This window comes from Scomber japonicus, chromosome 21, assembly GCF_027409825.1.
Source record: "Scomber japonicus isolate fScoJap1 chromosome 21, fScoJap1.pri, whole genome shotgun sequence".
Lineage (NCBI taxonomy): Eukaryota > Metazoa > Chordata > Actinopteri > Scombriformes > Scombridae > Scomber > Scomber japonicus.
In genome coordinates, this window is record NC_070598.1 from 20713916 (window position 1) to 20730504 (window position 16589).

Sequence of the window (16589 nt, forward strand, 5' to 3'; positions counted from 1 at the left end):
TGTCATACTTTGAGATTCACAACAACTCACAATATGAAACCTATTGATTTTAAGACATATAAACTTAAAATTGTGATTTTTAGGTGTCACCAAAGGCTTCAACACGGTGATGGTGATGTAGTAACAGTGGCCAAGCCAGGTTAAATGTGGTACACACACACACACACACACACACGTACAGCAGTGGAGATTCAAACCAGCTGATCTAATCTGGGGGGCCACAGACAGGACGTCTACTCTCCTGTGTCTATATAAACGGACACTGACACACACACACACACACACACACTCAGGAATGCATCATTCAACACCACACACACTGGACGTCAGAGCTTCTTTTACCACAGTGTAAGGCAGTCTTTTAATGTAGCCTCCATGAATAGCCGGCAACAGCCACAGGTCCAAAAAAGAGAAAAAAAAAGATTTTGTCACTTTATCACCGTCTGTCCATCTCTAATTTGAACCTCATGCTGTAATATCCAGTGTGGTAGATGTTTGAGCTACTGTGGAGATTCTCATAGAAATGACTCCCATGAGTTTTTGATTTATGGTCAGACGGGATGTTGGTTTTACATTCCACATGTTAATTAGATTCGGCACAAAGGTGATCCCTTGCTGGCCCGCGCACCTTAATACAATACAATACAAGACCATTGATCTGGTTCGTCCTTGTCAAAGCTTTCCCAGCTGTTGTTCGTTAGACCTGCCAAAAAAGAGTCCTTAAGCATGTCAGTGCTGGCTAAATCTTTTGAGACAACAGCAGTAAAGCAAAAATTTACAATGGTTGTATATTTAAACTCTGTTCATACAGTGCAGTTTAAATATAGCTTCAGCTCTGTTCTCATGATTGTATATTCTCAAGAAGGCTTTGACCTCAAACTTAATAAAGTCTTCCCACATATTTTTTGGCCATACTAGCAGCGTTACTCTAGGGATAGCAATGTCAGTCTGTCATTGTTTGGTAGACTGAAATATTTTAGCTACTATTGGGTGGATAACCGCAGAATCTTGTGATCATTCAGGGTCCAAAATGACTCATGAGTCCTAATGACTTTGATAATCTCCTAACATTTATTATTGTAGCACCATTAGCATTGACACTTTTGGTTTTTCATTTAGTGCTTTCATTTAAAACAAATCCCAACATTTACTGTCTGGATTGTCACAAGATTTGGTCCAGACATTGACAGCTACCAGACGATGTAGCCATCCAATTGACTTTGTTGATTCCCTCCCTTCCTGGCTTTTTCAGTAGCACTATATCATGAGGTCAACATTTGTGGTTTTTAATAAAAATCCTTGGATAACATCAAGTCAGCCTACCACTTTGGTCCAAACTGAGATATCTCAACAGCTATTGGATGGAGTTGCCATGAAATTTGATTTGTGTTCCCAACAGGATCATTTACAATAATTTTCCTCTAGCGCCATGATCAGGCCAACATTTAACTCCCATCAACTGTTTCATGTGTTTCTTGATAATTGGCACCATGCTAACACTGCAAACTAGGATGGGTCCATGGAAAACATTACTCCTGCTAAACATCAGTCATCGTGAGCGTGGTAGCGTGCTCGTGTTAGCATTTAGCTCAAAGCACTGCTGTAGAATAGCCTCACAAAGCTGTTAGCGTAGCGGGAGACTGTTCACAAATCAGCTGTACAGTGCAGAGAAAGGTCGTAAGTCCTCTTATTATTAGAAAGTCAAGAGCTTTGCATTAAGAGGGGGACGAGATTCATGGATATGGTGGACCAAAGGGCCTGCTAGCAGACAAGGGATCAATATACATGAAAAGAGAGGGACTCTGGGGAGCGGTGTTGTTTACAGTAAAAGGAATTATGTGAAAAGCAAGGCTGCCGTCCAAGCTGTGCAACATTATGTGTGTGCATCCATGTTTGCGTGCGAATTGAATTAGCCGCCTGTTGCCCTATGACCGACTGAGAATAGCCAAGCCCCTGCCACTGGATAATTTATCACCTCCAATTATAACCGAGCCATTTAGAGATTGAATCTGTCATCTGTGGGAGGCTCTCACTGGCTTTTCAGGTCCCTTTTGTCCAGGAAATTATGAATCGAGGCATTCAGGCCACCAAGCACGCCAGCTATTGTTAATAACAAAGAGATATTCACCAATGACATGTTTCTTTTCAAAATAGCACAGGTGAACAAAGGACCGCGGTATGTTTGAAAGATTCTATTCTATCTGGCTAAATATCTTTTTTGTGTGTGTGTTTTCAGATGGACCTGAAGCTACTCTTGATATCGGCCTTGTTAGGAGTCTTCTGTAATGCTCAGAAAGGTAAGATTACTCTGTCAGTTCTCATTTTGTCAAACCAGAATGGCTCGCATCATTATTCTGTCACTTCATTTAGTTTTGTTGACGTCAGCTCACATAGTAGACGTATAATGATGATCCTTTCCCCTGAGAGAGAGAGGCAGGCTACTTTAGCTTAATGATGTCATTGACCAGAACTGTAACTCCACTTTAGCGTCATGGAGAGTAGAGGATAATGGAAAAGACGGAATATTCCTACTCTGTCTCCAATTACCATTGAGCCACACGGTGTTCCAGATGAACTGATGTGTAAACACGGGGGCTTAACAGGCTGCTTACTTTGCAGGGGCTGTGCTGTACCCTCTGACTCTGCCTCCTCTTCTCTTCTCTCTTTGTTTTCCATCCAGAGGGGAACGAGTGCATCAATGCCAACGCCAAATACTGCGGGGAGTGCATCCAGGCTGGAGCCAAATGTGGCTGGTGTACAGATCCAGTATGTGAATCGAAGCCGTCGGCTATACTCAGTGCCGAGAAGTGCAGTATGATGCCATTACGATGCCATAAGGACTAAAGTTATTATAGGCGTGTCATTTTGGATAGCGTCTAATGTAGGGCTGTAGCTAAGAGCTGTTTTTGATCCTGTGAAATATCAGAAAATAATGAAAAGCGCAATTTCACAGAGGCCAGGATGAATTCTTTAAATAGTTTTTAGTTTTAGTTTGCTTTTTGTATTGTCTTGTTTAACTATCAGAAATGAATCAGCAACTTTTGATCATTTATTATTGGTTTTCATTCAAAAATACCAAACATTTCCTTGTTCCAGCTTCTCAAATTTCAAGATTTGCTTTCTTTCCTTGCTTTTGATTTTTGTAAATTGAATATATTTAGGGTTTATACAGAAACAAGCAATTTAAAGATGTCTCCTTGGGCTCTGGAAAGGTGTGAAGTGGATTTTTTTACCTGTTTTCTGATGTTTTATATACCATACAATTAATCCATTAATCAAGAAAATAATAACTAGATTAATCAATAATGAAAAAATAATTAGTTGCAGCTCTCATCTTCACATTTTAGATGGAGGAACAAGCCAAAAAGCTTGATAAATGACTTAAATGATGAATAATTTCAGAACTTACATGGAACAATAAACTCAATGCCACTGATATTGCTGACAGGTTTAACGCAGTATGTTTGTCTGATCAGAGGCCAAAATATCCCCACTTTCAGTCTTTTTATGACAGATAAATTCCTACTCTACATGGATTGCAGACTATTTGTTTATGAACTGGATCAAAAATACAGTGTTTGGCACTAATGATGTACATGTAGATTTGTTCTTGTGCCCATGCTGCTGTGTTTGTATATCAGGAGATATCCTGGAGTGTTATTTGTGGGAGGTTTATGTTTATGTCTGGATGATATTTAGGTTTGGTTTGATTTTAGTTAATGTGCCATGAACTAAAACCATTCATTTAGTGCCTTTTACAGGTAAAAACACTGGATCCTTAATGTCCCATAATTCAGCTGGATAGAGACTATAATTAGATACTCTGCCTGGTAAATTCCACATCTTTCAATCTCCATGCTTCCAGTTTGTAATGTAGGCTTTTAAATGAGTAGTTTACAAGCCCAGTCTGAGAAATAATGATGTCATGACTGATGGCATCATCCGGGGGATTTTTCAGAGCAACAAAATATATTATAGTATACAAAATGTTTCCACAGGTTAAATAAACATATTTTCTTATCTGTCTCTGTGCTGCTTCTCTCAGGACTTCCTGAAACAGGGCGAGACTGTGTCGTCACGGTGCGATGAGCTGCAGTCTCTGTTGAAAAGGGGATGTACAGAGGAACTGATTGAGAACCCGCGTGGAGGACAGACGATCCTTCAGGACAAAAAGGTGACAAATCGCAGAAAGGGACCAGGCAAACTGAAACCAGAGGAAATCACTCAGATCCAGCCCCAGAAGCTCAGCCTCACCCTCCGATCTGGTGAGGAACCACTTTAGCATAACTTTTTCTCAGAATATTCTTGTTTTTTTTTTTTTAAGGAAAGGTCAATCCACATTTTTTAACATCTCTAAATGTATGATGTGTGTGTGTGTGTGTGTATATAGGAGAGCCACAATCTTTCGACTTGACGTTCAAACGAGCGGAAGATTATCCCATCGACCTGTACTACTTGATGGACCTGTCCTACTCCATGAAGGACGATCTGGAGAATGTCAAGAACCTGGGAACCAGTTTGATGCTGGAGATGTCAAAGATCACCTCTGACTTTAGGATAGGTGAGGATTCTGACTCTGATGTGTGATTTCACTGACAGCTTGTTTCCTTTTGGGGGCAAGAGCAAGAGCTTTAGAAAACTAGGACTAAAAACAGATTTGGTAGCTAAGAATATTTATTTATTATAGGAAAAAAAAGACAAATATGTCATGTCCTATTGCTGCTACAAACATGTAAACTCAAGGAGCTGCACAGTTGTCCTTGAAGTAGACAGACAGACTTGTATTTTCAGGTGTTCCTCTAGGTATTTAGTGCCACCCAAGTTTAAATGACCTTATTCTGACCTACATAAACAAACCAAAGGAGTAAACACTTAAGAGTTCAGTGACCTTGTCTGAATTCATTCAGTGTCAACTTACCCTTAGACTCAAGTGCTCAATCTCCACACCAAACAATCTGAAGTCATTTGAATAGAAACTCTGAATCAAACTTTCTTTCCTTTGTTTTTTTGATGGGTTTTTTTTTCCCAAAGGCTTTGGTTCCTTTGTGGAGAAGACAGTCATGCCTTACATCAGCACCACCCCGGCCAAGCTGCTGAACCCATGCACCGGCGACCAGAACTGCACCAGCCCCTTCAGCTACAAGAACGTCCTGAAGCTGACCAGCGACGGCAAGAAGTTCAACACCCTGGTGGGTCAGCAGCACATCTCCGGAAACCTGGATTCACCTGAGGGGGGCTTCGATGCCATCATGCAAGTGGCTGTGTGTGGGGTAAGCAAAAAAAAAAAAAAACTCCCAAAAAACAGCTGTTGCTATTAGGTGATCCTGGGGGAAATAATCACGCTCAGGTTCACAATTTGAAGTTATTTTCCCATAATTATGCCACTTGCTCGGAGGGATGCAGCGCCAGTAAATGTGTTTATGTGGAGATGTGTGAAATGGTATTTTATGAGTCCTTGGTGTTTTACAAGGAATTTTTTGGATGCAGGGATAATCAAAAGATGATGTGTCTCATTCTGAGCTGCTTAGATTCCCCTTTAGTTTTTATGGAGCGTAATTATAGCTGGTAGCAGGTATTTATTTTACTAACTGGATTATTTCTTTCTCATCTCTCAGGATCAGATCGGTTGGAGGAATGTGACTCGCTTGCTGGTGTTCTCCACTGACGCCGGCTTCCACTTTGCCGGAGATGGCAAGCTGGGTGGAATCGTACTGCCCAACGATGGAAAATGCCACTTGGAGAACAACGTGTATACCATGAGCCACTACTATGTAAGAAAGGTTTCTAGATGGAGAAAGAGTCCGGATTATCTTTTGTCATGTGATTTTACTGTGTCAATCTGATTTTTCTTCTCCGTCTTATTTTGAAGGACTATCCCTCCATTGCTCACCTGGTTCAGAAGCTGAGCGACAACAACATTCAGACCATCTTTGCAGTCACAGAGGAGTTCCAGCCTGTTTACCAAGTTAGTTCTTTTTCCTCAATTAGCCAATAAACAGGAAATTAATCAGTTAATCATTTTTAAACAAAAACGCCAAATATTCACTGGTTTCCCAATGTGAGAATCTGCTGCTTTTCTAACATAGTAAACTGGATATCTTTAGCTTTTGGAATTGAATTACCGGTATGTCATCTTTACCTATGGGGATTGATTAACTGAGAATATAATCAGCAGATTAAACAGTAATAAAAATGAATCCTTGTAGTCCTAATCTCCTTTTTTCCTTTATCTTTTTAAATCCCTTTCACTTGAATGTGTGTGTTTGGAAGATGCCCAGTTTGTAAAAAAAAAAATAAATAAATCTACCTGAGTTAATACATCTGCTGCAAGTTAATGGCAGCGTCCCCTTGAAGCTCTGATTATTTCCTTCTGCCATGCTGTTGCTTTTCAGGCCACTTCCATCAGCTCCATCTGAGTTTGATCAAAGTTTTTTTCATTACCTCACAGAAGCTTCAGTTTGCTTTAGAGCATCAACACCCTAATAATTTCAGGGTCGAAATCAGTGTTATGTCTATCTAAATCTGGCATGAAATGGTTAACGCTGTTTATTTTTGGGGGCCTTTGTAACTCTACTGTGATGCATTTGTGTGCTACAGCTGGAACAACAGTCTTTAAAAGTGCATAGAAAAGTATTCCTGATCCCACGTTTTTGCTCACTGGGATTCCAGAGATCACAAGATTAGCAGAACTTTTACACATGCTTTTGTTCTAAACGCTTATCTCCTCAGGAGCTGAAAAATCTGATACCAAAGTCTGCAGTGGGAACCCTGTCTGCCAACTCAAGCAATGTAATCAACCTCATTATAGATGCCTACAATGTAAGTATACTGTTGAGATTGTTCACGTCAAGCATTTGATTATCATTTACTCACATGAGCCACATTAAAGCATTCTGACTGAGTTAGAACACCTAAAAAACTTTCCCCCCTAACGCGTCCTCTCATTTAATACCCATCCTAAGCCTTTGTGTATTGTACACTGTCAAAACAAAACTACCAGATGACATTCCTCTGTAGAAAATAACATTCATGTTGTTATCTCTCGGTTCTTGGCAGTCTCTCTCCTCCGAGGTCATTCTGGAGAACAGCAAGCTTCCAGACGGAGTGACCATAGCTTACACCTCCCGCTGTAAGAACGGGGTGGTTAGCGAGGGAGAAAGTGGACGCAAGTGCTCCAATATCTCCATTGGAGATGAGGTGAGAATTAGAAAATGTCTCTTCATGAAGGCTGTCGGTTTTTCAATCACACAAGGCATCCTCTGGCCATTGAAAGGCTGGAAGTGTCAAATGAAATGTGTTAGAAGTATTGCATGCAATGATTGAACGGTTTCACAGTAATTAACAGCCGTGTCCATAGGATCCTGTATTTAGAAAAGAAGAGTCTTAGTGATACAGATATCATTTATACTGTGCATTTTACAGTTTATAACTTTTAAGTCAAATCACAAATAGCATATTTTAACAACAGTAGATGCCCTATTTACAAACAATTGAAGATGTGCACACTGGTTTGGGGCAGAAAATACATTACCATGATGTCATGACAGCATATCATGGATATTCAGAGCATGTAGAAATGCTGGAACTACAAAAAAGAAAGTTTTAGAGTTAATTGTGTGTGTGAGATACAAGCAGAATATTATTGCATCACACATTGAGATTACATCGATTATTATATAAAACCAAGCAAAAATATATAAAAATAGACTGTGATCAACTGATATTGGTAAATAAGTAAGCAGTAATAGGAGCATCAAAGCTCACTCCTGTTAAATATTAGTAACATTAGCGTGATTTAAATTCTTACTGTGTGCTTTCACAATGTACCAGACTCTAGATAAATACCAGATGTCTCACATTTGTGTACACTCAATATTAGATGGCTGCAATGTGCGAAGATTCAATCTCAGAACTGCGTCAACACAGGATTTAACAATCATCAAACTTGCCCCTGACTCAGTAACAGAGTGAGCTGACCTTAAAACAAATATTTCTTTCTAACATGTTTTTTTTGGAGAAACCATCCAGCATGTTATTAAAATCCACAGCTCTGAGGAGATCACTAGATACAAATAGCAAATTATACCCTCTGTGTTTTACGGGAGATTCTCCACCCATCACTTTTGCAATGTGTATTGCAACAAAAACACTTCTCTTGTTGATCTTCCCATGAACTCTCATTAATTCTAGTTTGTTTTGACATTAATGCTGTGTGGAAACTTCTCTATCGATTCTTTTTGTAACTCTTGTAGACTTAAAAAAGGTAAACTTACTCTCTGGCTCCCTCTTCTCCTTTCTTCCTTTGCTGCTAGGTCACATTTACCATCAGCGTAACATCTAAGGGCTGTCCAAAGGCTGAGACCATCAAGATAAAACCTCTGGGATTCACAGAGGAGGTGGAGATTACTCTCAAATTCATCTGCGAGTGTGATTGCCACAAAGATGGCATCGAGAACAGTGACCTCTGCCACTTTGGCCACGGGACTTATGAATGTGGAGCCTGCAAGTAAGTCCACAAACATGTATAAAAACACTTAAAAACATTCATATTCCAAGTCTTACTAGGATTTCTATTTTTGTAGTGATGAGGCACAGAAATTGATTAAAAGCACAACCTCACACATCTGTCCCTCCTTCCCGTCCCTCTGTCTCAGATGTAATGAAGGACGTGTAGGCAGACAGTGCGAGTGCAGCAGCAACGACGTGGCAACAGAGGATATGGACCGGACCTGCCGCAAAGACAACGGCACCGACATCTGCAGCAACAACGGAGACTGCGTGTGCGGCACATGTGAGTGCAAGAAGAGAGACAACCCCGAGGAGAGGTACAGCGGGCAGTACTGCGAGTGTGACAACTTCAACTGTGACCGCTCTGGAAACAAGCTGTGTGGAGGTAAGAATGACAGGAAGTTCTCCTCTAAGAATGTAAAATGATGTTAAAGAGAAAACCACAGGATTCCTCATCTTTCTGTTTTCTTTAGGACATGGACGCTGTGAGTGCAGGGTGTGTATCTGTGAACCCAATTGGACCGGGAGTGCCTGTGACTGCTCTCTGGATACCAACACGTGTCTGGCAAGCAATAAGCAGATCTGTAACGGTAGAGGGAAGTGCGAGTGTGGCACCTGTAAGTGCACCGACCCCAAATTCCAGGGTCCCACCTGTGAAACCTGCCCCACCTGTCCAGGAGTGTGTGACGAACACAAGTAAGGCCAACATGAAGATGTGTCCATCTGTTCATGAAGAAGTACTTATACATTTCAAGTCTATCTTAATGCAATACTCACATGCTACTGTAGCTGTAGCAACTAGACTCTAAGAAATGCAGGATTAAAAACACATAGTCCTTTCTTCCTGAAAAAAATACATTCCAAACTTCATGTGAAGCTAATTTGCAGGAATCCGACTTTAGGCAAATTAAAGTGCATATTTTCCAGTTAAGGTCTGGTTAGTACAAAATTCCCTCATTTGTCTTTCTCTGAACTGTTTCCTCGCTGAGTCTCAGTGGTCTCACATGTATTTGTTTCTGAGTCACAATACCAGCAATGATGAAAATGGATGCCAGGTCAAAGATACCTGGTAAAATGTCATTTTAGCTTTGGCTTGAAGTTAAGAATGTGTTTTCACACAAAACAAAGAATGTGGACTTCATCTCCCACAGCGTTCAGTTACTCTTTAATGTACTGTTCTGGCATCTAGGTATTGCATTCAAACAGACTTGGAAAAAATCTGATCTTTAAAACTTCATGATACTCTAATAATAATATGCTTTCATTGATTGTATTGATAGGACGAAACTATGCAAAGGCAGGACAAATATCTACATTTTTAGACAGTATAGAAAAAGTGAAATTCTAAAAAGTGCAATACTAGAAGAGACCAAGAAGGCCCATATTGTATAGTAATATAAATTAACACTATATGGGTATAAATATATTATATAGATATATATATATATATAGATATACTTTATCACTTACTTTCATTGGTCTCCAGCCATGCAGATGGTTTGGGTTTTATTTGCCCAGGTTTTAATATATCTATCTAAGGTAAAATGGAGGCGTATGGAATTTTGTCCACGATGCTGTCATCATTGAAAAATGACATTTAGGAATGATCCACAGTCCTCATAATCCTCATTCATCTGAACTATTTTCTCCTAAAAATATTGTCCTCTTGAAAGCTGATGACAGTGTTCTGTGGATTATCCCATGTAAAAAGGACACTGATGTCTTTTTTTCAGTGCTTTGAATAGCACATATGTCATTTCATTCACCTCTCTTGTAACGGAGTGGGGGCAGATATCCCAAAATCCTGGACAAATAAAGCCAAAACTCTCTGCATGATTACACACAACTGAAGATAAACATTTTTTATTTGGCGAAACCGACCTCACTCATGGGCCGGATCTACCATACGCACAATCCCAGGGGCCCTTGATCAGAAAAAGGCCCTCAATGATGGGATTTAAAAAAAAAAAAGCACATTCTTTTTTTTCTCTTTCCTTTGTCAGGCTCCACAGAAATACAACACAAGACTTGACCCATTCTCTTCATGTTGATAATTATGGTCACTGTTGGAAACCTAGTATGTCCAAAGCAAAATATGGAGTTGTAAGGTTTCCCAGTACAAATGGTGGTACAAGGTACTATTGCAGCCTTGACCCAAGTGCTCATCACTAACAGAAACCCTCTGTCCCCTCCAGAGAGTGCGTCCAGTGTCGGGCCTTCGGCACGGGCGAGAAGAAGGACACGTGCGAACGCGACTGCAGCGACTTCAACCTGATTAAAGTGAAGGACAGGGACAAGCTGCCTCAACCCAATGACGCCTCCTACCCTGTGATGCACTGCAAGGAGAGAGACGCCAATGACTGCTGGTTCTACTACACCTACGCCGTCAACAACAACACGGAGAAGGAGGTCCATGTGGTGGACACTCTGGGTAAGCTGGGCTAACACGAGGCAGGGTGTGGAAGGTTTTTGTTACAGAAGAAGTTAATTACAGGGGTGCTGGTGGTGACTGGAATGCAAAAATAGTTTATTCACATATAGCCGTGTGACAGTATGTTTTTGCCATGCTATGTTATTTTTACACTGTTATTTCAAGCTGCCTAAGCACTCCACTGAACCCCGCTGTGTTTCAGACTGCCCCGCCGGCCCTGACATCATCCCCATCGTGGCGGGGGTGGTCGCCGGCATCGTCCTCATCGGCTTAGCCCTGCTGCTCATCTGGAAACTGCTGATGATCATCCACGACAGGAGAGAGTTCGCCAAGTTTGAGAAGGAGAAGATGAACGCCAAATGGGATACGGTGAGTGTCTGGAAGCATACCGGCTCCTGTGAAATATGAGCAGGATAATATTTTTTCGATATTTGGCAGATGTTTGAATCCCCCCCCAAACCACCCCTAGTTGTAGAGTAACTTAAATGTGGAAAACAGGTGTTGTTTGGCCGCTCCGCAAAGCCAGTCGCTGTTACGGAATTAATTTGCGAAGATCAGTTGTTGTTCTGGGCAACAGATGAGATTTTCAGACCTGTTGATATCATCGCGAAGTACCTCGCTCACATTCTCCAACAGTCTCGCAGCTGCAGACACGGATCCGATGTGTTGCTTTTGAGTGGCGCTCAAAATAAAAGGAAAAATGTCAGAGGCTGTGTGTACTTTTTTGGGAATGTTATGCACTCTGAGCATAGCCAGAACTTTTTCCGGGGAGTGGCCACAGATCCTCCCCTCTGCAGATTCATCAGCCAACATCAATATGACAGAAGACTGGGTTTCAGCAGAACTTCATGCGCTGTGATCTGCCTCCACCTAGTGGCAGGATCATGTCATACCTACAGTATATGTGGGTTTGATGAAACATATGTCCCTGATCTGCACTGAGGCAGCTCTGTATGTTGGGGTCTTTCTGATTACCATGGGCAGGGCAGCCTATGGCTCCACATCCCTGTAATTTTAGATAAATTAGAGACTGTTAGTCAAACTGGACCAACCTGGATTTTCCAACAAGATCATGGTCCACAGCATTTACTAAATAATAATTAGTAAATTGTAGGTCTATCACAATAATTATAGACTTATCGCACAATAACATAATTATCAACATCATCATGTCTACATATGGACTTATCGTATGATACATGAACATGACCTTTGACCTCAATATTGCCACACTTCACATTAGCAGCTAAGAGGTTATTCATGTCACATTGGCTAAGTGAGTAGTGTCCTCCATTCCTCACTGTGCTCATCCTGAGTGGAGACTGCAGAAGAATTAAAGGTAAATAACTGTGTCCCCAACCTTAATGGCAGTTTGTGTTTTTACACAAGTGTAGCACCCACTCTCCAATCCCACCCCCCGCCCCTTCACAGCTGCACAGTGAAGACTTACAATGAACTTCCACTGAAATAAGAGCAGACATTTCAGTGTGTCAGACAGCAGAATAGCTTAATAGAAATATAAGCTGCATCACTGCTTTACATTAATGGTTTTCTTTAATATTTTTTTTACAGTATTTTGTATGATACAGTATCAGGTATACTCATATTCATGCAGGTTCTCGGCATAAACAAGCTAATGCAGGTCAGGATCTTTTTCAACCAACAGCAGAACTTTAGAGTTAATGTAAACAATACCAGTGAAAATGGCTGAACATACCTTTATTTAATGTTAACCCTGCAGTGTTATGGACATCTTTTACGTTTTCATTTCTTCTCTCTCATCCTGTGTTTCTCATATTATCTTCCTATCATCACTCCCACTGCCTTATTATTCTTTTTTTTCTGTGCTGCTTTGTTACTGTTACCTTTTTCCCTCTTCTGTTGAACTCTATTCTGTCCTCATTCTCTACCTGTAGCAAGAAAACCCCATATACAAGAGTCCTATCAATCAGTTCCAGAACCCGAGCTATGGACAAAAAGCTACTGTCCTTTAAGTTTGTATTTCTTTTCCTTTCCACTTGATTTTCCTGCATGATCTGTCTATGATTATGCACCTCCTGCTTTCACTCAGTTTGGCTTTCTACCTCTTTCACCATTTTTTTTTAAAAACCTCAAAGAAAACTTAGGTGGAAAAGTGGGCTCATACTAAGAGTAATATAGCTTTTATAGTTAGGGAACAACTGCATGAGTGTGCTGTGATAAACAAAGAGCTGTAGGTTATAAAAAACGTTCAAAATTGTCTCCAGGCAACAAATACAAACACTCTTTCATGGTAAGTATGTATGCTAGTATTTAATGAAATGTGAGGCCTCATTTGTATATTGTACCCCCTGATATTTTTATGTTATTGTGAAAGCATGTTGTGACGGAGTGTGATCTAAATTGATGACGTATACAGTAAATGATAACACGTATATAACACATTCACTGTTAAATATTGTATTCTTGTGGGTAAAGGTGTGTAAAGGTAACCCAGTTTTTACAGTGTGATTTGAACATAACATAAACTCTTCTATATTGCTTCATTGAGTAATAATAACACAACTCCAACTTCAATCTTTTCTCTCTAGGGTGAAAATCCCATCTACAAAAGTGCCGTCACAACTGTGGTCAATCCCAAATACGAAGGCAAATGATGGCGCCGTTTTTTTCCCAACGAACTCTGCTATCAAGTGTTTGACGACTGCAGTGTTTACCGTAGGTTTTGGTTCTGAAGGGGAACTCGAGGTGGAATTTATGTCGTTTCCTCTTGTCGCTTTGTCACTATAATGTACCATTCTGCCACTGCATCTGTATTTTTACTAACACATATGATTTATATGCTTTTTGTTGTATTTTAGATGTACAGTATACAATATGTGTATATACTTTTTAAGTTGCATATTTGCAGAAGTTGAAGGAGTTTGTATTCCTGCCACAGGACTGGTATGGGCAGAGGATTTAGCTTTTTTTAAACAACATAAAGTGGACAACATGGATATTTAATATGTCCAAGAATTCTTCAGCTTCTGTCTCTTCCTCAGACACTTTCTGTTTTTTGTCCTTCAGCTTCTTGTTTCCTCTCCTCTGTTTCTCTCTGTGCACTGACTTCCTGTGTGTTTGTGTGTTCCAAATAGGACCTGAGTCTAATATGTAAATCGTCAGTCGTAGCAGCACATTACGTCAAAGTGTATGTGTATATATAGAAAGCAGCTGCAATAGGAATAATATTAAGCATTCAACTCAGATTGGACAATTGTGTAGAATCACAATAGATCATGCAGTGGTGACTAGTTGTAAATGTAGTTTTGAACTGCAGCTTAGAAACATCCAACGTTGAAGGTTTTATTGCACTCTTATTGAGTACTGTTGTTTTAACTTGAAGGATTTAATACATGAGATGAAGATTAATATCAACTGTCATTTGTATGGTTGATATACTATCACAAAGGGACTGTATACCACTTGTTGAAATTATGAAATTACAGCGATGTTGAACAATCAAAAGATTTGTTATGATACAAGTTGCAATTAACTAATGACATGCTGTTTTTTCTAACTACAGTGACTTTATTACTCATTCTCAGGTCCTTTCCTGTGTCTTGTCAAGCGCGCCAAAAATATGTCATGATGTTTTTCTGTCAGCTTGTTCAGTGATCTCATTTGGGAGAGGCCATATGAGATGTTTTGTGTGTTACTTTTTTTTTCAGAACGTAAGACTCAAACAAGAGTATTTCAGTTTGTTCAGACGTCAGATGAATCACCTCCGAAATGTATTTGCACCCAAATGCCTATGAACTATCACACTCAAGCCTTTACAGTATTGTTTTCAAAGTGCCTTTTGTTTCAATACCATGATCTCTCCTGATGCTGTTATGAGTTATTTATTAAATAAAGTACAAAACCTGTGTGTTTCACTCTGTGACTTCACTGAGACATAAACCCACTGTGAACAATTTTAAGTTATTGTTTTATACATAAAAACATATATACACTGTTAAAGCCCCTACATCTAAGTAAGTGCCTTACCTTAATGAGATCAATGTGTGGATGACTCATAAAATCACAACAACTGATTATTCAACATCTAAGTAAGGCTACAGCCTTACTACAGCCCCTACATGTAAGTAAGGCTATAACCTTACCTTGATGAGATCAATGTGTAGGGGCTATAGTAAGGCTATACAACTGATTAGTCTATATCTAAGTAAGGTTATAGCCTTACTTAGATGTAGGCTAATCACTTGTTGTGATTGGCTATACTACAGCCCCTACATCTAAGTAAGGCTATAACCTTACCTTGATGAGATCAATGTGTGGATGACTCATAAAATCACAACTGATTAGCCTACATCTAAGTAAGGCAATAGCTTTACTACAGCCCCTACATTTACCTGCAGCTCCAGGGAGCTATATATACACATATACACACTACATATATATACACACTATATATACACATACATATACCCTATATGTACACATACACTATATATACACATACACGCTGTATATAAATATACACACACTATATATACACATATACGCGGTGTATATATACACACACTATATATACGCTGTACATATACACACACTATATACAAACATATATACGCTGTATATATATACACAATAAATCTGTAGAATTGGAAGTGCATGGATGCAGGAATATGTTGTGTGCTAGAAATCAACCAAATGAAGCAAACAAAGAAAAAGGGTTCTGCTGCTGGTAGAGAGAGACAGACTGAGCAGGCCGGCTGATTTAAAAAAAAAAGGCCCAGTCCCCATCCCAGGTGAACTGCTCCAGCCTGATGACCTTGGCTCTTCTTAAGTACTTCCTGGAAGGAGGAGAAAAGAAAACAGACCAGCCAGGGAGAAGAGGGAAACAAAAGTGGTCATCACATTCCCCCACCAAGGATTTCTGTACTACAAACTACAATTGTTATACACACACACATACAACCCTATAAAATGTTCAATCATATAACATACTTTAATAAGCAACAAACCAATCATTCCTTTAAACTGGATGAATGAATATCAGTATATATGTGAATTACAGAAACACTGAGCCAGTTGGGCTACTAATGTACACACTCAAGACAACTCACTAAACTGTTGCCCATCTCAATTCCCTGCAGCCTGATACCTGATGAGCATTTTTAAAAAGGGAAACTGAAGGGACAACACTAAGGAAAAAGTAAAGACTGGAAAAATGAGTCATCCGAAATGGTCAAAAGTAAGCAAAATCTGCCTCAGATTAGTTTAACCTGCCCTGCAACACGCAATCAGGTGACACCTCCGCCCCAATTGCCCCCCCAAACAAAAGAGGTATGACCGGACACCACACCAAAGCATAGAACAGGATTTGAACAGGACACAGGTCCTGTGTCAGATGTTGAAGGTCAACACACAAAATAAGGGGTCAACAGGTTAACATGACAAACTCTGGGCGCACATTTGGCCAGAGAAATCAAATAGTCACAGTCAGAAACCTGCTGTCTCATAGTAAACTGACCAGAAGCCTGAGCTTGAAATAGGGATCCCACCACAGGTAACAAGGCAACAACCTGATACATTGGCTGACTGACCACTAGAAGTGGACACAAAAGGAGCAATTGTCAGGGTAGGTGTACTGAAAGCATTTTTTAAGTCCTCAACATGAGACTTG

The 16589-nt window shown here is 40.1% G+C and overlaps 1 protein-coding gene across 1 annotated transcript in view; it reads left to right on the forward strand.

Annotated features, from left to right (window-relative positions):
• LOC128382657 (integrin beta-1-like) overlaps positions 1–14744 on the forward strand; it is a 30021-nt gene extending 15277 nt beyond the window's left edge. Inside the window, exons 2-16 of the mRNA XM_053342655.1 lie at positions 2237–2297; positions 2681–2766; positions 4046–4265; positions 4391–4561; positions 5032–5270; positions 5616–5771; positions 5870–5965; positions 6730–6819; positions 7057–7197; positions 8313–8506; positions 8655–8893; positions 8982–9204; positions 10704–10939; positions 11142–11308; positions 13510–14744. Of these exons, the coding sequence (XP_053198630.1) occupies positions 2237–2297; positions 2681–2766; positions 4046–4265; positions 4391–4561; positions 5032–5270; positions 5616–5771; positions 5870–5965; positions 6730–6819; positions 7057–7197; positions 8313–8506; positions 8655–8893; positions 8982–9204; positions 10704–10939; positions 11142–11308; positions 13510–13575 (2385 nt within the window). The 3' untranslated portion in view covers positions 13576–14744. The remainder of the gene's footprint in view (positions 1–2236; positions 2298–2680; positions 2767–4045; positions 4266–4390; positions 4562–5031; positions 5271–5615; positions 5772–5869; positions 5966–6729; positions 6820–7056; positions 7198–8312; positions 8507–8654; positions 8894–8981; positions 9205–10703; positions 10940–11141; positions 11309–13509) is intronic.
• The last annotated feature ends 1845 nt before the right edge of the window (positions 14745–16589 follow it).